This window comes from Alexandromys fortis, unplaced genomic scaffold, assembly GCF_014885135.2.
Source record: "Alexandromys fortis isolate MF-2015 unplaced genomic scaffold, M_Fortis_MF-2015_v1.1 scaffold_206, whole genome shotgun sequence".
Taxonomy (NCBI): domain Eukaryota; kingdom Metazoa; phylum Chordata; class Mammalia; order Rodentia; family Cricetidae; genus Alexandromys; species Alexandromys fortis.
This window is the reverse complement of record NW_026068097.1, coordinates 662034-689464: the sequence shown is the minus strand read 5'-3', so window position 1 is coordinate 689464 and position 27431 is coordinate 662034. Positions and strand designations below refer to the sequence as shown.

Here is a 27431-nt window from a genome sequence, read left to right as displayed (position 1 = left end):
TACAAACAGGCCTCCTTATAGCTTAATAGGAACTTTTCTTTTTGTAATTAAATTCCTATATACTGATGTAATGCAGTTTGCTTATCTTTTCATTATTCACTGAAAAGTATCATCACTGTTTTCAATTTCTGAACATTATGAATAATGCTATTATTCACATTCATGCGAGTGATGTAAATATTTAGGAGTATGGTAATGGAGCTGATATTTGTAAAATTGTATCAACCCCTAAGAGACTTTCAAATTATCTTCAAAGCTGTGTTGGTTTACATTTTTATGACTGATAAATGAAATTACTACTTTGCTCTTTACCAGAATTCAATGTTAGTAGATCTTAGATTTTAACTCTTTTAATTATTTATTGTTATAATTTGCAGTTTTCTAAAGACAAATTTTGAAAATTTTTTCATATCCTTATTTCACATCTATATAGCTTTCCTGGTGTAATGACTGTTCAGATCCTTTTGCTTGGGTTGTATGTTTCCCAAAATAGTGTTTTAGACATTTTGGGTACAATTTCTTTATCATATATACATTTGTAAATGTTTTCTTCCAGTGTGTGACTTGTGGCTTCATTCTCTCAACTGCATATTTCTTACAGCAGAATGTTTTAATTGTAATTAACTTCAAATCACAGATCATGCTTTTGGTGTTGAATCTAAAAGTCACCTCAAGTTTCCTGAACTTGACAAGAATACAGGAAAACATGAAAGGATGGGGAAGGGTTTGGAGTGGAAATGATGTAAAGACAGTACTCATGCATGAAATTATCAAATAACAATAAAATACGTGTTAAGTGGTGTTATGTTGTTTCAAGTAAAATCAACCAAAAGACTCTAATTGAAAGCCTGGAATAATTGTGCATGTGTGCATGCGTGCATGTGTGTGTGTGTGTGTTTTTATATGTTTTATGACAAGGGTGTCTTTGCTTGGAGGGGCGAATGGATGATTCATTCAACAAATCCTACTGGAGTAAATGAAAAGCCATACACAAAAAGGAATTTGACCTTTATGTCACAGCCTACACAAAAATCAATTCTTATATGGGTCATAAATCTAAATGAGATAACCAAATCGATAAAAATTCTAGGTGATAATAAACATGAATATTTTTGTGGTTGTAGAATAGTAGAGACTAAACAAAACAAACACTAAAGCACTAATAATAAATGAAAATATTGGTGGATAATACTGAATTAAAACTGAGACCTTTGGTTATAATTTTAATGTAATGAAAAGACAGGACATATAGTGGTAGTAGGTGCTTGTAATGCCTCAAAGAAACCAGAGATCCCATCCATAATCTATAAATAACCCATACAAATCAATAATAAAATGAGAGAAATTATGTAAAAGTGTGCAGGCAAATGAAGCAGACACTTCATTAAAAAGATTCATAAATGACCAATAGGCATATAAATTAACAAGATACATATTTTATGCATAGGAATATAAATGCATACCAATAGAAGTTTCTATGACACAACAGAATTGCTGGTAAAATTAAAATATTTGCCCGAATTAATTGCTGGTAAGAATATGAAGTATTATGGTTGTTCAATATTTACATAACACTGGTGGGAGTGTAATCTCCATTGCCACCTGGGAAAATAATATTATTCATTGTATTTGAATAAATAATTATAATATATGCCAGAAATTGCTGTAGGACATTCACATGAATGTTTATGATACAATTATTCTTGGTCTTGCTTTGTGCTATTAAAAAAGAATGTGGACACTGGGTTATTTCTAGGGAGAAGAAATTTGCTTCTCACAGACTTGGAGGCTCAGAACACCAATAATAAATAGTACTGGCAACCAGCAAGTAAATGAAAGGGTAAAAGAAAGAGTAATTTAACATAAGGAAAGCACTTGGAGATATAGACCTAGGCAAGAAAAAGGAACACACTAGCACAGGAAAGGATGCACAGCAAGGGAAAGTATCAGAACAGTGGAGAGATAGAATAGAGACTAGAAGAACATCTTTGCCACATGTACCCGGACAGGGGGCTCATATCTCCATTGTGTAAATTACTGAAAAATGGAAACATCAAAATACCCCCAAATTATCCAAACATAACAGAGCAACGGTGCCCCTGTTAGATGTCACAGGGTAGCAAATGAAAATGCCCAGTACTAGAGATTGGTTCCCTCTTTTGGAGTTGTTGACCAGGTAAGTAAGTTCCAAAGACCTCTAAGCGTAGTAGGCCATTGTCAATGCTGTTGGTTTCCCTCCAGAACTAGACAGTAAGATCCTATTGCTGAAAACACTACACAGTTGAGTCAAAGAATATGGAGAAATAAAACCGGCACAACCTGGAAGCTTCATGTCTAGTGGCTTGCTTTCATAGTACTGGAGGGTGCTATGCATACCCACCTGAGAAGAAAGGTAATCAAAAATCCTATTCAGCTGTGAACCCTGACTGTCCTGGCAAGACATGGCCCCTGGCACAAAACTGGTATGAACATGATGGGAATAACCGACCATTTTCAGATTGGATTTAAGGTCTCTCTCTCTCTCTCTCTCTCTCTCTCTCTCTCTCTCTCTCTCTCTCTCTCTCTCTCTCTCTCTCTCTCTCTCTCTCCACAATGTAAAACCAATGCCTAGCACAGTCTAAGAACATTTGGCTGGACAGGTTCTAAGTCTTAGGGAAGAAACTATTACTATTATGCTTCGAAATGAGCATAGCATTGAGCCCATTCCGAATGATTTATCGCTGTACCCGTAGGTTACTACTACATAGTTTAACCCTCATCAGAGAAGCTTTTATTAGTAGCTGACAGTAATTAGCACAGAGACTCACAACTTGTCAAGGTGCAGAGATGAAGAGATAGTAGAATGCTCAGCCCTTAAATGGGGCATCTATAATCACCTCTTCCTCCTATGTCTCAGGGAACTAGGCACTCACACATGTCTACACAAATAAATTCTATACCAATAAAAAACATTTAAAGGCAAAATAAAAGTGACTAATACATACTAGGAAAAATTTTCTATGTCCTCATTTATCAGGGAAATGTAATTTGAAACTATGCTGAGGGCTGACTTGATGGTTCATTGGGTAAAGACATTTTTTTGTACAACAGTGCTGACCTGAGTTCCATACCTAGAACTCACCTAAATGTGGGAGAGAATCAATTCCAGGAAAATCTGTCTTCTAACCTCCAAATGTGTATCGTTACACATGCCTACTGATCATGTACATGCATGGCATATACACATGCACTCACATAGTCATAATAAAAAATAAAACTGTTCAAACCTTTCTGAGATTCCATGCACCCACTCAAAATGAGTAAAAATAAATCATATGACAACAAATGCTGGTGGAGATGTAGGGAATTGGGGAACACTTAAGTTTTGACCACTGTTCATGGGTGTGGAAATCAGTATGGTCACTCTGGAAGTCAGTATGGAAGTTTATCAATGAAATAAAAATAGGGGTTGGAGAGATGGCTCAGAGGTTATGAGCACTTGTTTTTCTCCCAGAGAACTAGAATTTAATTTCCAATACCCACATCAGATGGTTCATGGCAACCTGTAACTCCAACTCCCGGAAATCTGATGCCCTCTTTTGCCATCAACAAGCACCTGTATACATATGAGACACATATCTACAAGCACACGCACAGATATACATAAAATAAGAATAATTCTTTAAAAAACTTTAAAGCTAGAGCTATCATATGAACCCATCATACGAATCCTAAGCATATGTACAAAGGATTTACAATAGACCACAACATGGGCACACACATGTTTATTGCAGCTTTATTCATAACAGTGAAAGAATAGTTATGATATGTCTAGAAGCTTATTCTGTTATATATTAAAATTCATATTGACTGATATATATGGAAATTACTCTAAAATTTTTCTGTTTAAATAACATCACAAAGCTTACATTTACATTTTTTATAAAAAGTTGATATATTTTATTTTGCTTCTTAGATTTAATTACTTTAAAACAAAACTTTTTAAAAGTTTAGAAAAAGGACCAACACAAAGGAGAGGTATATGAAAACATGTTTGCAAGCCTAATATCTTACACACATCGAAAACAAATATTTTATTTAAAATTGTCAGATTTACAAAATAGTTATGAAGATAATAAAGCTCTCACAGCAAACACCAATTTTCTTATGGAAATACTCTTTCTTATTTCCATGGAAGCTCGAAATCAAGATGCAGCTCCTCCCCCTTAACCAACTGAAAACCAAACATTTTCTTCACATGGTACCCTTTGTTTAGAATCTGTGGACTTGAAGTAGAATAAAAGGCTTTCCTACCTCTTCCCTATAGATCGAAAGCTTTTTGCTTCTGCCCCTCTGCCAGAAGTCTAGAAACAAGCAAGCAAACAAGCAAACAAACAAACAAACAAGAATATTTGCTGTTCCTCCAAGTTGTTTTTTCCTGATCCCCTGCCATCTGGCCACTTATTTTCATTGATGCACAATAAGAATGACTATCTCTTTGGGTCTCCACATTAGTTTAAACTGGTCTTGAGCCTGTAATTTACAAATGTTTAGTTGTTTTCTTCTTGAGTGCTTCCATAATGCTATTGCTACAGTATTTTACCAAAGCCAAAAATGGCCTGCATTTTGAAGGAATTACCCTCCTTTGGAATTTCAGTCCTTTGACTGTCTTGATAAATCTATTACTTTGAATGGCTTAAGATAAGTAATCATTTTTTAGATTTAAAAAAGATAAGTTTGATGTTATCTTTATTTTTACCTCCTCAACAGAAGCAGGGTCTAAAATTTGAACTTCATGTCAATGAAATCCTAAAGTAGGAATATTTTAGGGGGTTTCCATACTTATTTCTTAAATATTATATCATCGGTAGGATACATTCATCTTACTGTGACTGTAGTTATTTTGAGTTTGGAATTATTCCAAATAAATATTTTAAGCATCCTCAATTTATGTATTTTTAAATACGTATAGAACTGTAATATAATTGTATCTATGCATAAATATATCATAAATTGTTAATGACAAGGATACTATTTGGGGCACATCGTAGAATTTACTTATATAAATTAAAGCATGTACAATTTCACTAGGCAATATATTTTCTGCCATCATTACCATGGGTGTCCTCAACAAAACAACAAAGTCCATGAGCCAGTAAAGGGCACAGAGAAGAACCATTCTGGAGATAGTTTCAGGGAAGAGTTTCTGCAAACACTTATATAATGGAAACCTATCGACTGTGATTGGTTAGCACATTACTTCAGAATGGATAGTGAATGCTCATATCACCAGGGTCATTATGCAGAAGAAGCACATTAAAGGAGAAGTGGTGTATGCAGACATGTCAGCAGGCCAGCTACCAACTACTCATGCTAATTCAGAATTCAGTATTCTGACTTCCAGGAATACTCAGTAGCATGATGTACCATGCTTCTTATTTAGAAATGTAGTATGCCAAGTAAGCTGGCCACTAGGTCATTCCTGCATTTTCTTCTACAGTTTTATTTTGTTTTACAAGCTTACCTAAACAATTTTCTTATAATATAAAATGATGTTTCATAACTTATATATGGAAATTTGATCATCTTTCCCCCTACCCGACTCCCCTCCCTTTTTTCCACCTTCTGCTGTCCTTTTGGTCTCCTTTGATACTTTTGTTTCAGCTTTCATTTTGAACACATAAGATTTAATACATCTATAAAGCCTAGAGCCAGGTGGTGGTGGCACACTCCTTTAATCCCAGCACTCGGGAGGCAGAGGCAGGCAGATCTCTGTGAGTTCGAGACCAGCCTGGTCTACAAGAACTAGTTCCAGGACAGGCTCCAAAACCACAGAGAAACCCCTGTCTCGAAAAACAAAAAAAAAAGCATAGAACCCAGAGATAAGAGAAAATATCTGCTATTTGCCTTTCTGAAAGTGACTTCATTTGCTCAATATGATTAACTCCATTTTCATTTCTTATATTAGACAAAAGGGGAAATGTAGTGATATTTCATTTGTATGTTAATAAAAAAGCTCACCTGAGGATCAGAAAAATTAAACAGCCCCACTGGTCAGCCTTACAGACCAAGCAGTGGTGACACACACTTTAATCCGAGTACCCACACTAATTGCCATGGAAACCAGGAGGTGCACACCTTTAATACCAGTGGAGAGAATTACAAGATAAGAGGAAACAGCTCTCACACACAGTCTCCTTCTGAAATTCCTGGAGGCAAGATTTCCATTTGGGGCTGAGGTTGAGGTAAGAGCCAGGGGCTGGCTGTTCTGCTTATCTGACCTTCAGGTTGAAGCTTTATTTATTAAAATACAAACTACAATTTATTTTCCCTCAAACATTACTTCATTCCTCTTTATGACTTTTTCTTCCCATCTCCTCTCTTTTACTCTTGCTTCTTGTGTTTCCTTTTCTGTTATTCTGCTTTCAGATGACATGCATCTTATTATTCCCTATTCTTTTTCTTCTTTTTTTCCCACCCTCTCCAACCCTTCCCTTAGACCTCATGGTCCCTTTTGTAGTTTCATGACACCACCACACATACAAACATATACAAGAGCATGCATGTGAACATATGTGTATAATGTGCATATACATAATTTAAAATGAAGAATCAAAGATAGAATATACCATATTAATCTTTCTAAAACTGGAATATGTCAATGAGTGTAATAATTGAATTAATTTTCCTGCTACCATCATGGTTTTACAGTTGAATAAAATTCCATTGTGTGTATTTACCATATTTTTATTATCTATCCATTTGTATATGGAATCCTCATCTGTACCATCCATTATCTTTGGAGATTTTTCAGGGGGTCTTCCTTGATCAAACTTTATTTGTCTTAACCCAGAATGAATCCACAGTCTCTCTTATTTCCTGTGGAAACAAAAGCAAAACCTCTTCTCTAAAGTAACATATCTTTTGACTTAAATTTTTAGGTCAGTATTGTTTTAAAATATATAGGTTAGTTTAATCTAGCAGCATTTATAATCAAATGCCTTTTAGCAGCCATTGCTCTTTCCTCAGCAAACAATTCAAAGACAACACAATAACATACAGTATCCACACTCTCTGTGTATTTTCCATCTTTACATGGCTTTTTTTCTTACTTTATTTAATTTATTTTTATTTTTTGTTTTTTTTTTTTTGAGAGAAGATTTCCATGTTTATCTTTGAATGTCCTTGATCTCACTCTGTGGACCAGGCTGGCCTCAAACTCACAGAGATCTGCCTCCCTCTGCCTTCCAAGTGTTTGGATTAAAGGCATAAACCACCAAGCCTTAATGTGGGAGTCCCCTCTGTATGCTGTGAATATAATTGGTGAATACAGAAACTGGCTTAGCCTGATAGGGTAGAACAGAGGTAGGTGGCGAAAACTAAACTAAATGCTGAGAGAAGGAAGGCAGAGTAGAGAGAAGCAATGTAGCCCCCCCCTTCTTCCGGAGACAGACACACCCAGTAAGTTACAGTCACATGGTGATACTCAGATTAATAGAGATAGGTTAATTTAAGATATTAACTAGCCAGAAATATGCTTAAGCTATTGGTCAAACAGTATTGCAAATAATATGGTTTCTCTGTGGTTATTTCAGGGCTGAGCATTCAGGAAACAAACAAACAGCCTTCATACTACAAAGCGTAGCTACTCTATCTCTTTTTAAGGACTTTATCCTTTTTCTTTTCTCTCCGAAGCCTATGTATATTTTTAAACACATGAACCATTTAGAAGTATTTGTTTTTTATCTGAATCTGTATTTTTACTGTATTTATCTATCTTTTTCTGAGAACATGTGTCTTCTTTATTCTGCTAAATAGCACAGCTACGATTAAAGCTGCAGCTTTGGTGACTGGCTACACCCCATTCCTTAGACTTAGTCGAGCTTCATGGTGGAGGTACTGGCAACTCTGTGGAGTTTCCAGGTCCATACCACCAACAAGAAGCCTGATGCCAGCTGCTCATAAATACCATTTCAGTGTTTGGTGCTAGGGCCTTTTAAAAGAGTTGCAAGGTTTTTGCTGCTAACACTGAGTCAGGAAACCTCTCTTAAAAGAGCCACACCTCTACTTATCTCCAACAAACAGAGCCTATCTGAAAAAAATGCCACTACCAAGAAGCTGCAATTGACTCCTGTTTTTGTGAGTCTAGAAGCTTGTCTTTTAAGCTTTCTTGGGCTTTATGTGGATGTACTTTTAATTTCAGTAGCCACACTAGTTTGTCATAGGGCATGCCTTTAATCCTAGTGGTACACGCCTTTAATCCCAGTTCTAAAGAAGATTCTAAAATGGGAGGAGACAGCTCTCACACACAGTCTCATTCTGAGATTCCTGGAGGCAGGATCGCCATTTTGGACTGAGGTTGAGGTAAAAGCCAGGGACTGGCTGTTCTGCTTTTCTGACCTTCAGGTTGAATCCCAATTTCTGTCTCTGGGTTTTTATTAATTGTGCTATAGACTCTTCCAGAAGGCCCGAGTTTGATTCCCACCAACCACAAGGCAGTTCACAATCACCTATAACTCAGCTCCAGGAGGATCTAGTGCCTCTGGCCACTACTCACCTACACAAAGAAACTCACCTACACGTAGAAATTCACACATGCAAACAATTAAAAGAACAGAAATCATTGTTTGGAATTAAAGAATGAAAAGAATTTTTACATTAAATAGTTTTTAATGTAGGTTTTTAAGTAGACATATAGATGAGCTTTTGTCAAGAGACATATAAAGAATTCCCCAAAAGATAGCAAGATAACCCTCCTTACAATATTGCTGATACACAGTATTTCTAAGACATTTGAATAAAATCATGTCAAGGAAAACATAGCTTAAACACGAATCTAATAAAATATGTTTTTATCTGTCCTAGAGGGTGATTTTTTGTTTTCTGAATATATTCTTAGTGATATGGCACGGTATTTGAAAGTCTGAGACAAAGAAGAAAACTATATATAGCTGACTAACTGGATCTCAAAATAGATTGGATAGTGTATACTTACAGATACATAAAAGTGCTGGAGGGTGAAGAGAATCCAGCAAGAAATTGATCAAGATTTCTACAAACCATATAGAATCTATGTGTTTATTTATGGTAGTTTGTTTTGTATTTAAAATAGCTATAATTTTTGTAGTTATATTTATAATTCAACTATACTTCCAAAATGTTAAGAATACTGAAAGCAGAAACAAAAGGATCAAAACTACTTACATTTCCAATAGCAGGAAAAATCATTGTTGTTGTTTTGCTGTATATATTCTCTACTCTATTAAGTTTCTAGAAACATTTGTGTCCCACTGTCTTTCAGCCTGATTTTAATTTGTGTAAATTGAAGTAATGGGACATTTTTCATGAAAGAATAGTTCAGCTATCCATTTTAGAGCACAGATTTCTTATTTTAACTAAGATGAGAGTATACTTGAAACAAAAATCAATAAATAATAATATATGAAACAGTGATTTTTTTTCAGTTGATGATGGTTGAAGCTTAAGATCTAGAGACACAACGCAGAGTACAGTGAGCATACATGGGATATTACTATCTCTTTGAATCATAGCACTGCCTTGAAATGACAGAAAAGGAAGATATAGCTTGCAGGACAAAATTTCAGAGAAGAGAGATCCCTAGAGGTTATCCAAGTTTGGGTATAATTTCTGATTGCAGGAGTCAGAATGGAAAACCTTGTAATACAAGAGGCACTGATTAGACTACACAGAACTTAAGAAGTAGAGGATCAGGAAGTCTTCTGTGAGACTGTGTCTCCTAGTAATGAAGGTCAAGCTATATTCATGTTACCTAAACACTGTGACTCCTTAAACAATACCTCAACAAGGACAGCACCAATAGACACATGCAAACATGAAGCAGGGAAATCTTGCAGGGCTTACCCTACATGTACTATAGGCAACTAAAGAATGTTGAAATCAGGAGAAATAGTCTTCCTCATGTATGAGCCCTTTAACTGGTTATACAACACTAACCAGCCATCCCTGAAATCATATACATACAAGTAACACTAAACAAATCCAGCAAGTTATATTTATAAATTTATGCATGTATGTGTAGCAATTATAAAGAACCCATGAATTTGAAAGAGTGAGAGAGTGGAAGACATAGGAGGGGTAAGAGGTAGGAAAAGGAATGAAATAAAATGATGTAGTTATATTTTAATTTTAAAATTAAAAAATAAATAAAACTAATATGTAGAATGGTTTTGCTTTAGTAGTAAGGAAACATTATCTATATATTAAACACTGTTTTTATCACATATAACACAGTTTAAAGAAATATCTAATGTTATCACACGTCTTTCAAGTAATTTAACTGTACCTTATGATGAAGCTCAGGCATATTATGTATTTAGAGAAACATAACAAAGTTGAATTTATAGCGTTTGATATTCAATGCCAAATTAACAGACATTCAAAGAAGCAGGGGAGTATGATAATTAAGGAGGAGAGCAATAAAATAAAACTAACTTAGAAATAAAACATAATAACACTTGTAAAAAGGGACATTAAAATATTACTATATAGTCCCCTTGAGTTTCAGTGATCCATGCAGAAGAGGAGGCAGAAAGATGATAAAAAGCTAAAGTTAATGGATGATTGCAAGGAAGCTGTATCTTCCAAACACGACAATGATGATGCGTAAATTGACTCTGAGAGACTGTGGCAGCATGCACAAGACTTTCACAAGTTCAATCCAGACAGGATCCCAGCACTAAGAGGAAGTAGACATGGGAGAAGTTGAGAGAATCTGGGAGAAACTGAGGGAAGGGAAATAGTATGATCATCATATTATATAATGTATATAAACATTTTAAATAAAAATCTTATATAGAACTATATTCTATAGGTTCAAAAATAAAAACACAAATAGGTTAAACATATTCAACAGAGACATAGTTGTTCCCAAAAATATATCAAGCTTTAAAATATGGAAATTTCAATGCTAGAGTTGTAAAATTGCACTTGTGTGGATTAACAGCAGATCAGACATCTATGAAAGAATTATTAATGAACTTGAAAGCAGCAATAAAACTTTCTATAATTAAACATTCACAGAGAAAATGAAACATTGAGAAACATGAATGGTGAATTGTGAGGCATAGTGTAAATATATTTGAAGATTCAGAAAGTGAATAAAATGGGAATATAGGCCTAGTTTTGAAAAAAATGTTGCATTAAAACTACAATATTGAAGAAAAACAGATACCTACAAAACAAAAAAATAGACAATTCCCAAGATAAGCGAACAAACAAACTGGAGAGATGAAATGACTCAGTGGCCAAGAGCATTGGCTGCTTTCAGCATGCACATGGTGATTCATTTACAGCCTGCAACTCCAGTTTCAGGGGATCCTACACCCTTTTATGGCCCCATGGGTACTGTATGTCTATGATACACATATATGCATTCAGGCAAAACACCCATATACATAAAATAACAAATGAAAAAAAGGCAAAGTCTGTGAAAATTAAACTGCTCAAAATAGGTAATGTAAAGAGAAAACCTGAAATGTACCTAAAGAGAAAGGCCCTTTATTTATTGAGGATCAGATATAAGATAATTGTGGATTAAAACCTGATTGGAAATGAGACTTTGCTAAGTACTAGAAAGAGCACTGGGGAGATGCATCCCATAATTAAAGAAGGGGGCAAGAACACAATCACAACAATATGTATACATATATGAAACATCACAATGTATCACTCTATACTTCTCTGTTGCAATTTCTAATAATAAAAATGATGAAAATGAGAAAAAATGAGGTATTATCTTTAAACTTCTGAAACCATATAAAACTTTCCAGCTAGACCTCTATACTTTGAAAATACATTCAAAATACAAGTAAAATACATTTTATAAAAATAAACAATAATCAAAGAATTAAATCATTAATGGACACTTATTACACGAAATATTAATGTATGCTTGAAGGAGATGTTAAAGAAACTCCTTCAGGCAGAAAAAAATCATACTAGAAAGAAGTCTTGTTTTCCACCAAAATGAGTAAGTATAATTCCCTCACCATATAAAGGACTTTAGAAGACAACTGCCTAAAGTGTTAAAAAAAATGTGACTTAGGTATGGACCTCACACCTCATTGTAGAATGCTTGACATATGCAAGACCCTCAACTGTGCAAAGACTAAATCATGGTAATATATATTACACAGAAGAGAAATGTGGATGAAAACAAAGGATGAAGAGCCAAGACAGAAGACACAGTTTTCATGTGCTTGATTATATTTGGTTCCAATCAGTTAGGAAAAATGAAAAGGTGAGCCCATGTATTCTAGATATTTAAGTGCCATTCACCATCTGAAGTGTGAATGCAGCATGAGCTTGAAATCCTGAATTATTATCTTCTTTTCTTTCTTAAATAAATGATTCATACAGGACTCACTTATGACACTTTTAAAGGGAATTATGCTACACATGTTTAAAAGATTTTAGTTGAAATTACATTATTAACAGCAGTCTAAGGAATTGTGTGACATGCTCGGGAAACAGAAATAAGACACAGTGATAACTTGACTATTAACATTTTATAATTGAGACTACTCAGTATCAACAATTTAAAAGAAAGAACGAGGGGCTGGAGAGATGGCTCAGAGGTTAAGAGCATTGCCTGCTCTTCCAAAGGTCCTGAGTTCAATTCCCGGCAACCACATGGTGGCTCACAACCATCTGTAATGGGGTCTGGTTCCCTCTTTCTGGCCTGCAGGCATACACACAGACAGAATATTGTATACATAATAAATAAATAAATATTTAAAAGAATGAACGATTGATTTTGGCTCGCAGTTTTAGTGGGATAATGCTCTTGTACCCTGTAAAGAACTGTCACTCGTATTGGTTTAATAAAATGCTGATTGTGAAGTATAGGAGGGGCGACCAGACTAGGAGAATTCTGGGAAGAAGAAAGGCTCAGTCTGCAGTCACCAGTCAGATGCAGAAGAAGCAAGATGTGAATGCCTCACTAAGTAAGATAACAAGCCACATGGCTACACATAGAAAAGAAAGAAAGGTCTTATACTGTTGGAAAGTTCAGGGTCTGGACACAAATGCTGACTACAGATAAAAGACAACTCTTTTTAATTAATTTACTTATTTTTTTAAAAAAAATAAACAATCATTTTTCATTTTACATACCAATCCCAGTTCCCACTCTGTGCCCCTTCTCCCCTTCCTCTCACCCCATGCCCCATCCACTCCCCAGAGAGGGTAAGGCACATTGCTTTGGGGAAGGTTCAAGGCCTTCCCTACTATATCTAGGCTGGGCAAGGTATCAAGGAACAAAGAGAAGGAAACAGGGGTATTAAAGATTTATAATGTCTACAGACAACCCAAAAGTATATGTACTTCTTACTTGAATTGTCTTTTCATCTTGTATGAGCGCTTTCGGCAAATCCTTTGTATCGCCTAATACCCGTTATGTGAAGGCCTAAGTCACGAACAAGGCCACACCAGTTTGGAGTTATGATTAATAGGGTGTTATTTATTTAAAGGGGAAAACTTACAGATCACCGTCTCAGACAACAGCCATCTGCACAACCAGGAAGGGAGTCTAGTCTCCGGCGGAGCAGGAAGTGAAGAGAGCGAGCAGAGGAAATAGCTGCTTTTTTAAAGGGAGAGAGGCCACGCCCCAATGGGCTGGTATCACAGCAGCTATTGGTTGGAGGGGCGGAAGGACCTCCCGCAACAGTTATGTAGAGCCAAAAGTGCCCTGTCCTTAAGAGTCATCGGGCCTAGTAATCTGTAAAGACCTTACCTTAGTTTACCCTCCTTCCTAATGCCATTCCTTTCTACACACACTGTTCACTGCTTTTAAAGCAATTGTATCCAGAGAACATTGAAGCTCAGTGCTGATATTTATGTGGGTAACTGTTGTATTTATGGTGCCTCTCCAAGTATCTTGTATAGTTCATGCTCAGTGAATTTTTATAAATAACAACCAACAACTCCAAGATTAAAACCATTGTACTTTGTTAAAGTGAATCAATGTGTCAAAGCTAAGGTACACATATAGATACTATGTAGAGAATGAAACCTAAGGTACACATATAGATACTATGTAGAGAATGAGGTAAATTGAAAAACTTTTATGTTCTCCTTCAAAAAAAAAAAAGTCCAAGGGTTACCAATGAGCCAGAAGCAAGAGAACAGCCTGAGCTCCTCCCAGTATCTTCACTTCTTAGATGAGGGCAGGGGGGATTCCTAATGCCAGGAGCTTCAGGGCCATCACCTTGGCAGTGGGTTTGACAAAGCTTGCCATCAGGACTGCTGGACCATGGGTCCTGCATGGAAGGCCCCTGGTGCGGTGCCTTGTGTGAAAAGTGACTGGCTATTGGTTTCTTTAGTATTTGTGTTGCTAGTTTTTTAAAAAAAAAAATTTTTATTGAAAATGTTTTTTCATAAAATATATTCTGGGTTGCCCTTCTCATCTTATAGTTCTTTGGAACATAGAGAAAATGTAGCTCAGCAAGACAGGGAATAGCTAACCAGCCACAGTGAAATTTCATGAATAAAATTAAATGAATCACTTCTCATGTGAAAATCTGGGTGTGGATTAATTTCCACCACAAAGAAACATTTGAGTGTGAATCAAGTACCAGCTTCCTCCTCCCTTCTATCTTCTTTTCCACTCAAATTACTGTGTTCAATCATTTACCAACTTCACAAACCCTAATTCCCCTTTCAGTTGGCCAAATTACACTGGCAATAATTGAATTAAAATGTTATTTCAGTAGCAGGCCAAAGAAGTTCTGGTCAAGAGTTCCAGACCTTGCTTTTCCATGCTTCCTCCTTATGTGTCAGGTACCCCTTGCAGAGGGAGGGGTAAACCATGCAGTACACATGGTGCAATCAGCTGCCACTCCCATCTCTGCCCCAGGGCAGAACCCCTCTCTGTGTAGTTTGGGTCTGTGCTTTAAGATGATTGCATGTGCCAGTCGAGTGTTCTATGAGACGCTCCCTGTCTGATTCCCCGCTTCAGTGTCCACCTCCACAAAAGAATATTGAGATCAGTGTTTTCTTCTCTCAGCCTGAAAAGAGTCATACCTCCCAAGAGCCCGTCCTTAGCTCCTCTGCAGTTTCATCAAATCAACTCCCCAGACTCCCCAGTTGTGTTGGTTTATAGCATTAAACTGTGCTGCTCAGCTCAGGAGACCCCCCTGCAGCACTCCTCCTGTACTAGTGTTTGCGGTCTGGAAGGACTGCTCACGGTCTTCCACACAGAGCTGCAGCTCCTGCCCTCATCCCATCTACATGAAAGCATGGATCTGGCTCTCGTATGACACCCTGCTAACAATAGGCCTTGCAAAGGCCATATGCTTACTGAAAGTTTGGAAGAACTGGAGCCTGCTGATAACATTTTGGGTTAGAATTTAATTAGTTAACCAGAAGAAGAGATTAACAATCATAAGGTGATTAAAATTAACAATTTTATTTTATTCTCCAAGTTCTTTTCCATAGTCTAAGAAATACCAATTTCAACACCGTAGTGTCTTGGGACAGATTACAGATCAGATGGAAAGTATCCCAACTTGTTTTACAAAATACCAACATTTTTCAACATGGAAAAACAGCAATAAATGCATGACTAATACAACCTGCAAGCTTAAAATTTCAGCCTGATGAGCTTTCTAGCAAATGTAGCAACATTTTAGAACACTAAGAGGAAAAAATCCCTAAATCACCCAAACAGAACAGTAAGAGTTGGATAGTTTATACTGTGCACCCATCTGCTCTAGAATGAGGGCCCACTGCTTAGATCACTAACTCTACCTGACTTTACCTTATTTGGAAACTGCCATAGCACTAGAATGTGTGATGGCCAAAGCAATAGTATCATGTGCCAGGCTTTTTTAGCCTAGGCCCGCCCTTCCTCCTCTCTTAAAGCTTCGGCATATAACACTGAATATGATCTGGGATCACTCCCACTGATGCTGGCCAAAAACATCAAGATTTTCATCTTGGTTGTTTCAGCATAGGCTCTTGGGCCCCAGAGGAACTCATAGGAAGGAGGATAGCTGCCAGACACTTGCCTGTACTCCAGGTACCCTTCTTGTACAAAATCATCAGTGATGAGCTTCCTGGGCTCACCATATATGAAGTGATCATTCCCAGCATACAAGCCTATGTTACTCAACAGAGCCCATATCATGTCCTCACTGATACAGTTGCCTTTCATAAATATTATGCTCAGTACCATTATCAGGAGGCCTGTCTTGGGTATGCCCTGGACATCAGTCATCATCCCATCATAGGTGAGCTCTAGGGCTATGACAAGAATGTAAGTGTGGCCATCAGGCCCTACTTTCTTCACCTCAATGCCGAAGATTAACTGCATGCACTCTAAGGCTTCTTTAAATATCACAGCGAAGTGGTCCTGATAATTTCTAATGATATTATTCAGCATTTCTGCCTTGGTGACTGGCTCTTTCATTAGATACTTAAAGAGCATATATTTCACCAGCTCATCTACTTTTGCATCTATTTCACCTTTAGACAGTGAACAAGCACCTGGCAGGACCTCTGAGGAATCCGGACTCGCCTCAGTTTCCGAGTCTGCACTGAACTGACTACATGGAGAGGAGATCATGGCAGTACAAGAGGAGTCAGCTCCTGGAGGACTATGAGAAGGACCTGATGTCCTGGAGTCAACAAATGCCTCCTCTGAGGCGCTTCCTGTTGAACCACTGTAAGAAAAGGAAGAAGAAAAAGAAGAGGGGAAAGAAGAGGAGCAAGTAGAAGAGGATGAGGAATCTACTTCCCCTATTGAAACAGGAGCACTCATTAGATCCTGTGTCTCACTTTGGGCCTCGGGCTCTCCCTCAACCATACATCGCCTACGCTTGCAAGGTCTAGGCATGATGTCTCTAGTCTTGAACACCAGACAGAAGCACGATGATGTAGACCCAAAGACCTAGGGGAAGTAGAGGAGAGTGTAAGTATTCATTATTGACAGTCACCCCACTGGAAATGCTCACAAAGGCCAATAACGGGATTTCTCTTGTGTGATGCTCTAAAGTCACAAGGATTCCTGCCTTCCCATCAGGTCTGTCTGTTAAGAGACTGAAGGAAGCAGCAACAAATTTCCTCAGAATGCAACTGGGCCAGAGAAGAGGCTTCTGGATTGCCAGAAGCCTCTTGTATGGGGCCAAGCAGAGTGGGTCTGCTATGTTTGGGGCACATGCGGCACATTCACAGCGAGTGCCTCAGCTTTGCCCCAGACCCCGCCTGGGTGTTCCCCAGTGTCTGACCTGAGGAAACCATCTCAGACCAAGACCTTCATCTCTTAGTTTCTGTGAGAGAGGATGTGGCACCTCATAGCCACAGACTGCAGGAACGGTACTGGAATCTCCATTCCTGACAGTAGCCTGAAGTACACTGTGAAGAGCTGTCCCACTCTCAAGTTCCCTCTGTGCTCACACTGGGTTCTCCCTTGTCTCCTGGCAGGGACTGGACACCACCCAAGTGCTGGCCCAAAGCAAACACCTGGACCCTTCTCATCTGCTGGCCTGGGGCAAATTCCTGAACTGCACCCATCTGCTGGTCTGAGGCAAACTCCTGGACCCTTATCATCTGCTGGCCTGGGGCAAATTCCTGGACCCCACCCACCTGCTGGCCCAAAGCAAGCTCCTGGAACAATCCTCTCTGAAGCAGAAGAAAGGACAGTGAAGGTACCTTCATCTGGTAACAACTATTCAAGGGTGACAGCAAAACATATCCCAGTTTAAAAATTTAGTCCATGAGTTGGGGATGAGGGACCTGCCCAATCCTTACCTTGATGGCTCTACTTCTTCTGATGGCGTGAGGTCACCTGCCTTAAACTAAAGGCCCATTTCAATGAGATAAATGAAAGAGAGGAGGAGGAAATACATCCATAATTCCTAGGGTCCCTCCAGCTAACAGGATAGTAGGTAGGGACTGGGCTCCATCTGTATAGATGATTTGACTCACTCAGTTCTTACCTTGAGTCCTGGCACCCCTGGGAGCCTCCCTTGGATGACCTCAGTCACGATTCCTTTGACCAGGGTCTTCAGGTCCCTGAGACCAATGTTCTAGAAACAAGACAAAGGGATCAAACTGAAAATCCTGCCCAGGAATATGGGGCCATAGTAGATAGGTTTCTGTGGGCCCCCAGATGTGTCCTGAACCGGGGTTAGTTCCAACCATCCTCACGGTTCCCATCTAGTCAGATGAGAAATCATGGAACCCCTGCAAATAACCAAGGTCACACACTCAAGTTCCTAAACTCCAAGAGATCCTAAAAACAATCCCAGGAGGTGTGAGCAGGTGCCACACTGCTTCCATGCTGAGTGGGATCCCCAGGGAAGCCTATACAGCCCAGCCTAATCTCTGCTGTGTTTCTTTAGTGTAGTGCATTCATCTGGCATGTCTCCTCTGACAGGTTCCCTTTACACTAGAACTCCTCTTCCCCAAGACTGGCCCAACCTTCCTGCCGGATGTAGTTCACGTAACGGTGCCATTTAGTTCCCCATAGGGCTGGTCCCAGACACAGCCAAACAGCATAGTCCCTTAGTTCTGGGCTGCGGACACATGCCATTGTCATGAGGGGTTCCTGTCGGGAATCTGACTCCTTCTGGGACCCTTCCCTTTGTTTACCCTCTGAAGACCTTACCACCAGGGTTGTCACATCCCTGAGATCTCCTGTCCCAAGCCCTGAGGCAAAAGGGAGATCCAGCCACAATAACCACCCTTTCAGGGCTTGTCAGGCATCAGAACAAGGGCAGAGCTTATATTGGGGACAACGGGTACTTTCACATGTTCACTTCTTACCATGGCTGCTCACCTTGATTGCTGGCAGATGCTAGACACCTCCCCTGATAACCAGGTGTGACTCTCTCTGCTTTTCTAGTGATATCCCTCTCTCAGCCTCACCTTCCTGAAAGACACAGAAATTAGTATGGAGCCCATTTGAACACCTCTGGAGGTATTTCTCAAGACTGGCAGAAGGAACAGAGTGCACTCTTGCCTTGGGGATTCTGAAAAATCTCCTATTTACTTCTCACAAGGCCCCTGCTGACCTCAGATCCATCATTCAGGGTCAGGCAGGCCACTTCTGATACCCACCTTATGCCTGAATATTATCCATGGTCTTCTGGTCTTAACTGACAACAGAGGCAGCTTTTATACGTATAGTATCAGGGGGTCTCCTAGCTCCTTCAGCGATTGGAGGCTGTCACCTCAGAACAAGGCCTGATCCTCTGCTATACCCTACAGGTTGAAGCAAAGAAGCCCTTCATCAGGTCACTTTGCTCAGATCTGGAGGGAGTTTGGAGGTCTATCTATGATCTCAAGTGCAAGGGGCTCAGTCTTACAAGTGGGCTGCATTAATTGAGGATCCTTTTTCTAGAAAGTGTCTCCACAATCCACCTTCAGCAAGTGCAATGGTTATCTCCCCTCCAGGACCCTTACAAATATCTTTAAATTCCCAAACCCATAGATGTGAAAGTAGAAGGCCTACCTGGTGCCATACTAACCAAAGGGGTTAAATTGCATTGTCTGGAAAAATCTGTAACCACAAAGTGAATAATCCATGCAAATTTCTGAAAAAGCACAAAAGCCCTTACATGGATTTCTCTCTTCTAGAAACCTTATAAAAAAGGATCCAAGTCCCCCAGCCACAGAAGTGGACATTGTAGTACCGTGGGGCTCCTCCTTTATCTGAAATTCTGAAATGGCTCCTAGGTGCCAAGAACTGTGAGGGCCAGGGGCATTCCTTCTAGTAGACCCTAATAAAATTATCATTTGGTTATCCCTCTGGAAGAACTGAAGCTTTTGCATTCCACTCACGGCTTCCAAATACACCCTGAAAGGAAAGCTGCTCTCTGCTAAAGACCTCTAGACATCATTTCTCCATATGGCCCACAGTGACCGATGGCAAAAGGCTTAATAATACCCCTGTGCCACTCATCACAGGGGTGCAGCTACAATTTGAGGTTCCCCGTACTAGGTGCACTTCCCCAGGCCACTCTCCATTGGGGCCAGACAGACTTTAATCCCAGACAAGAGCAGGCTTCTATATGGGAACCTCCAAGTGAGTCTCATTTGTTGCCATGCTATGAAGTTTCATAGTCTGTGATCCCTCTTCCTGAAAAGGTCCCTTTCCGCCCAACCTAAGCATTCACTTCAACTCCGAAAGTGCAGCAAATCTGCCTCCCTTACATGAACCTCACAAAACAATGCATAGTTCCCCAAAGTCCCTGGTTTCAAAAGGCCAGGGAGGGGCTCTTTCCCAGAAATCAGCAGTAAGGCATCTTTTAAACTCAAGGAGCCTCACAAAATGGTTCTCATCCTCTCACCCCTACTTGGTACCTAGATGTGGAAGCTTTAGGAGGGGCTCTTTCCCACAAGTCAAGCACTAAATCGTCCTTTAAACTTAAGGAACCACACTTAGCGGCTTTGAACTCCCTTAGTCCCCGGGGCAGTCACGGAACTAGATAGTTCCTGTTTGCTCCTGTGGGCCCCACTTGTGTCTAAGTCGTCCCCAGGCAAGGGCTGCCTCAGTAGAGGTCCACTTCTCCTCAAAGGGCCCGTTTCTTGCCTCCTGAAGTACTCACCTCAACCCTGAAAGCGATGCGCTGCCATCTCCCTTCCGGGAACCGCACAAAATGGCGCTGAGCCCCCAAAGTCCCCGGATGTGCCAGGCTGGCTGAGGAGCGTCTTTTTCCCCCTAATCAGCACTGATGTGCCCTTTAAACTCAAGGAACCTCACAAAATGACTTTGAACTCCCCTGGTCGCCAGATTCGGAAACTTGAGGAGGCGCTCATTCCCACATGCTCATCTAAGTTTGATGCAGGGCCCTCAAAAGGACACAATGTATCTCAGGTCTGTGTATGTAGAGCGCACACTCAGCTTCAACGTGGACTCCCATCACATGGTTCACTCCTCTCTGGGAACCTCCAAAATCACTCCTACGACGACGACGTTTTCCCCTAGAGAGAAGAAAAGGACAACTGAACCCCTATTTGGTGTAGCCTATCACACCGGCAGAGCTATATTACATTATGTTCTTATACCCAGCTCCCACAGCCCATACTCTCAGTCTGAGGATTCCTGGAGACTTAACTGTACCCTTGGGGGACCCGCTAACCACAGCTCCACAAGCAGCACTCTCTTCTTTCTCACTGGAATGTCCAAAAATAGCACCCCAGAAATGTAGGGGCTAGAGTCTCCTTACAACAGTTAGGGTCCACCTTATGTCAAGCTAACCTGGGGAGTGAATTTATACCATTTGGAGACCCTCTGGCCTGGGATGTTGCCTTTAACCCCCCCCCCCCCACACACACACACAAACACACACACTCTCAGCTCAACCCCAAAACAGCAAAACTGTCTCCTAAACAGCATAACTGTCTCCTGTCCAGAAATAGCAGAAAAGGACTTCAAGTCCCTCCAGTCCTTTGATGGGAATGCAGAAGCTTCAGGACGAACTCATTCTCACAAATCAGTCTAAGTTTGGTGCAGAGCCCTCAAACAGATACTGACGAAACACTGTCCAAGAAGGGAGTTGTGTAGTAAGAATTCTGAGCGCTTGCAAGAAAACTCAAAGTAAACAAGAGTCCTTTGATCTTCAGAATATGAAATTGTTCTTGGAATGTGTTTTTGTGCTTCTCCCAGGTGTAGCAGCGAGGAGTGAGTTCACTTCATGTATTTCTATTCATATGCCTTTATGGAAAAACATGTTTTTGCCATGAGTGGAATGTCCTTGTGATTGAACAACTTGCTCATGTGATTCTTCTTAACCCTCATAATATAAATTGCCTGATGATCCGAACAAAGTTGGCTATTGTATGAGACTTTAGTATGCCTTAGTTTTAGGTGCCATTCTCCCAGATTCACACTGCCAACTAGAGCTATAAACAGACACAATGTATCTTGATTATCTGGACCTTAGATAAATGCTTCTCTTCTCTCACCCTGTGAGGCTCAATTCAGTGGCTGTCACATCTGTAAACATGCCCAGAGCCATCCTGTCCTGGTGGCAGTGGTGGAACAGGATGTTCTGGGGTGTACTCTGTGTTCCGTCATTGTCACCACTTTGGTCCCAGTTAAAATCTAGACCCCCTGCTTCATGAGCTTTAGTCTACCTCCCAGCATTCCATTCTGCTGAACACAGGGAGGGCCTCATTCCTACTTGCCTGTCCCCTCTGCAGGGCTGACAACAGAAGCAGACTGTGTTCTGGGGATCCTCTATCTGTGGATTAGCTTCCTCAATCTACCCTCTGCTTCAGGGTCTGAGCCTTCTCATTTTTCTCTCTTGCTGGATCCTACCCAGGCTCTATTCCAAAGTCTAGTTAGTCTACTCCAGTGCTCTTTAAGGACTCCCTATGCACCTGCAGTTCCCAAATGTCTATCTCTGGGTATGGTCTCTTCAGCTTCCTGCTTCCTAAAATCTTCTTAGGTTCCTTTACACTTTGCCACCACACTTCCTATGAAATTTAGTCTGAATGCCTAGGAGGTCTGAAAGAAACAAGGGTTGCCATTGGTTTATGCAGTCCACTTAGAACAAAGTAGTACAAGCTTAGTACCTAGTAAACAGTTCTTGACTGATCCAGTTTCCCATGTGGCTACCCTGGTAAATCAGAGATGACAGACTCAAAAGACAAAGGGAACTGTGACAAGGCTGCACAAACAGGGGACCCAAAGTAAAAGCAGAATACATCCATTCTAAATCTTTTCATAAAATTGAAAATATATTTTTTCATACAAGATATTCTGATTTTCCACTCCCTCTACTTCTCCCAGTTCTTTTGCTCCTCCCTCCTTATCCAGATCTATCCCTTTTCTGTCTCTCATTAGAAAACAATCAGGCATCTGAAGCTTAATATAATATAATTAACATTAAAAACTAACATATTGGAATAGTACAAAACAAACAGAAGGGAAAGAGACTAAGAAAAGGCACAAGAAACAAATATAGATGCAAAGACCCACTCAAATTCTAAATCTCATTTGGTCCATTACCATTATTGCACTGTTGCCTCCACACTGCTAAAAGAGAACCTCAGATCATCTACAGAGAGGGGCTCTAAGGCTGTGAGTAGCAGTAGCCTACGTTCTGAAATCTATGATATAGATTTCAATCCTTGCCATTCAGTTGTTTCTTTATATAGACATTGTTTTTTAATGTGTGTGTGTGTGTGTGTGAGAGAGAGAGAGAGAGAGAGAGAGAGAGAGAGAGAGAGAGAGAGAGAGAGAGGTGAAGGGAGGTAGCCATCGCTGTTCAGAATGTATGTAGCTGGTCCAGAAGGGACACGATAACAGCTGTAGAAAAGGTCTCTCAGTGAAGAAGGCAACGCATAGTTCTCGGCAAAGACCTTATACAAGGCATGTTTATACCTCAATGCCCAGATTTCTCACATATAAAAATAGACATGGAGAAAAACTCCAAGTAACTCCATTCAAGTCAGGAATGAAATAGGGATGTCTACATGTCTACTAGTCCAATTTCTTTCAGTATAGTCTTTTTTAAGGCCTGACTATAATAATTAGATAAGAGAACAAAGTTAAAGAAGGACAAACAGGAAAATTACTCAAATGAGGATGAAAATACATAAGAGATCCCAAAAATTCCACTAGAAATCTTCTAGAAGTGATCAACACTTTTATCATTCTTATATTTCATTTTTAGGAATTTTAAATATCGTTCAATGTGTATAAGAGATCCAACTGTCCTTACCAACACTTGGCATGGTCTGTTTTTTCAGTTTGTATTATTCTAATAGATGGGTATTGCTCATGGTTGCTTTCATTTGTACCATCCCAACAACAAATGATACCATGATCTTTCTTTCCAGGTGATCATTTGCCATCAGTATATATTCTATTTGACCACAATGGAATAAAACTTGAAATCATCAAAGAAAGATCTTTAGAAATTTCACAAACTCATGGAAATGAAAAACCACATTACTGAATGCTGAATGGGTAAAAGAAGAAAATAAAGATGGGAATCAACTTGTATTCTCCTGTCAATTTGCTTTCTCTTTTACTCAGGAAATTATTGAATTGCTTTAAAAAGCTTTTTGGGTGCCATAAACATGATCAAGTTTTTTTAATCATCCAATTTGTATGCAAGTAATTTAAATTAAAAGCATTTTCTAACATTAAATCATATTTTATCCTTTGAAACTGGCTTGTTTGTTCATTTAATTTATAGCAATGCTGAATATGTTATCAAGTTGTTTAGAATATTTGAATATTTGCTTTTATGTGAGAGCTCCTGGCTCAAAGTTATTTACATGTGGTTTCTCATCTGGTATTGGAATCAAGATGTAGTGGCCTAGCAAAATGAATTGAAAAACTCTGTATACATAATTCTGTATGCTTTTGCATAGTTTTGTATGATGATAATATGTTTCTCCTAGACCATTTTGTAGAACTGTACTCAAAAACTACCTAGAGTTTCAATGTATATTCTTGCATCAAATCTTTAAATGATCAATTTTACTTATAAATGCAAGTTAATAAAAGATATAATGTATTTAAAATATAATTTACATATATTATATAATGCATGTGATTATACATTGCAAGCCCATAATTTAATATATAGGAGAAAAATATTTATAACAAATACTTAGAAGACTTTATTATTAGAAAAATTTACACCTACTTTCATTCCTTGCTTCTGGAATAATTTGAAGTAAATCCAACCATAAGATTTTATTTCTAAGCTGTGGTCATCCTTGTAGATTCCTGGGAATTTCTCTAGTGCCAGGTTTCTTGCTAGCCTCATAATGGCTCCCTCAATCAAGACATCTCTTTTCTTGCTCTCATCTCTCGGTCCTTTCCTCCATTTCAACCACTCGGTTCCCTTAAGTTCTCCTCCCCACCCTCTTTCTTCCCTTCTCCTCTCCTTCCACCTTCCCTCCTCCCCCACCCCGACACTTGCAATTTTCTCAGGATATCCTGTCTATTTCCCCTTCCCAGGGGGATCTATGTATGTTTCTCTTAGGGTCTCCTTGTTACTAAACAATAGTGAAGTGGGTGCCTGAACTGGCCTTGCCCTGTAGTCAGATTGATTATTAAATGTCATTACAGAACCTAAATCCAGCAACTGATGGAAGCAGAGGCAGAGATCCATATCAGAGCACTGGACTGAGCTCCTAAAGTCCAGTTGAAGAGTGGGAGGAGTGAGAATAACTAGCAAAGAAGTCAAGACCATGATGGGGACACCCACTGAAACAGCTTATCTGAGCTAATGGGAGCCTTTGAACAATGGCTTGACAGCAAGGAAACCAGCATAGGACCAAACTAGACCCTCTGAAAGTGGGTGACAGTTGTGTGACCAGGGCAGACTGTGGGGCCACTGGCAGTGAGATCAGGATTTATTCTTACTTTTTGTTCTGGTTTTTTAGAACCCATTTTTTTTCTGGAGGGATACCTTGCTCAGCCTAGATATAGTTGGGAGAGCCTTGGTCCTGCCTCAAAGCAATGTGCTAGACTTTGTTGATTCCCCATGGGAAGCCTTACCCTTTCTGAGGAGTGAAGAGGAGTGGGATGGGGGTAAGGTGGAGGGATCAGAAGGAGGGGAGGGAGTGGGAACTGTATTTGGCATGTAAAATGAGAAAAGATAGTGTTTTTAAAATAAAAGTAAAAAAAAAATAGGTGGGAATTTTTTTTTAAATTTCATTTCTACGTTTTCCTATACTTTGCATAAATAAGACTTTTATGAAACATAAATCCAGTGTAAATTATACTTCTTAAAAAATAAGTAGTCATTGATGGGCGAGTAAAGTTTCTCAGCATGCAAACTGGACTGTTGCCAAGCCTGAGGATGTTCGACCTCTTGAAAGCACATATCAGAAAGAGAGAACTGATTCCACAAAGTTATCCTCTCACTGCTGCGTCCAGTATGCCTTGCTTCCGGATAGCTGGGGTGACCAGAAAATGAAGACAGGACAGACACGTGTACCGAGAAGCTGGGATAAGGCAAGCCATGCTTTCTCTGATGGAGCTGCCACCAAGTGTGCAACATCCCAGAACCTCAGAGCATTTATTATTGTGGCACAAGAAGGAGGTATTAACTGGTCTCCGTGGGAAGCAGCCTCAGGATGTAAACATGCAGGTTTAGGAAGCTACAATTAGTAGATACTCTGGAAACTCTGTCAACATTTGCACACAGGCCAGGGGAAGGCTTTGATGATTTCCTGAGCCTGACTCAAGAAAGGTTTGTCAGTTTCTATGGCTCTGAAGCTTTGGTCCTGATTATTGCATATTCACTCAAGGCTTCTTTGCTCCTCATATGCGACCTTCATGTGTATGCTATGTGTGTATAGAATAAATAAACGCAAATAAATGAAATAAGTAATCATCAAATGTCCGTGTGTTTTTATTGTTTATCCCTTAGATATACATTTTTTTTATATTTTTAAAGAATATAATATAATTAAATAATTTCCCCTTACCTTTTCTCCCTCCAAAGCCTCCCTTATACCACTTCTGGTTTAATTTCAGATTAATGGCTTTTTTTTCCATTTTATTGTTACAGTCATATGTGTATATGTATATATTCCTAAATACATAATGGAACCTTCTCAATCTATATAATGTATATTTTGGGAGCTGACCATATGACACTGGATAACCAGTTGGTGTGCTATTCCCTGGGGAAGATTATTTCTCCCACCTTCTGTGTTCCTTAGTGTCCTGTAGTCCTTTGTGCAGGATTCAGGCCTCCTGGGGTTTCCCCCATCTATGTTAGCATGGCTAGTGTTGTCGCCCTTGTTCTGCTCATGTTTGGGCAGCCATGTTGGTGAGACTTTGTGGCTGTATCTTCTGACATCCCTGGGAGACACAGTCTCACAGCAAACTCCCTGAGCCTTTGGCTCTTGCAATATTTCTGACTCATCTTACGCAATGTACCTGAACCTTAGGTGCACAAGCTGTTCTGTAGATAGTGTATCTGATTCAATGTCAAAACATGCTGCAATCATAACAATTATTTGCTATGTTCCTTAATTTTATAATTCTCCAATTCCTCATTTCACTCCTTCTTTTTCCTGGCTAGTAAGTAAAATAAGCACCAATAAACTTGAGTCCTGTCCAGCTTCCCATAATGTGGGCTCTGCTGGATTAAACACTTAGGATGTCTCCTAAATTCTCACACTACAAGATACTGCAGGCTCATTCTGTAGAACCAACCTTTTATCCAAGGCCCCCTACTTCCTTTTATTGGGTAATTAATTCAGAAATCTAGATCTCAGTGCTAGGGTTGTTACTCGGAGGATCTTTCAGTTTACAGAATAAAATAATTATATGTGTTTTATATAAAATATTTTATACTTTAATTATGCATAAATGCCTATTTAAAATATTTATATACTAGTTGCCTATATCTATGGTAAACTGGACATCAGTATATATTGATTATATAAGCTCTAATTCATTGCCACAAAAAAATAATTCCAGGATC

General features: G+C 39.3%; 1 protein-coding gene across 1 annotated transcript; it reads right to left on the bottom strand.

The window, feature by feature from the left end:
• Positions 1 to 10570: 10570 nt before the first annotated feature.
• Positions 10571 to 16892, bottom strand: LOC126489385 (melanoma-associated antigen 10-like). The gene is given in 2 exon segments (XM_050123616.1): positions 10571 to 10696; positions 15854 to 16892. Coding segments are annotated over 2 exon segments (1128 nt in total). The 5' UTR covers positions 16856 to 16892.
• Between the last annotated feature and the right edge of the window lie 10539 nt (positions 16893 to 27431).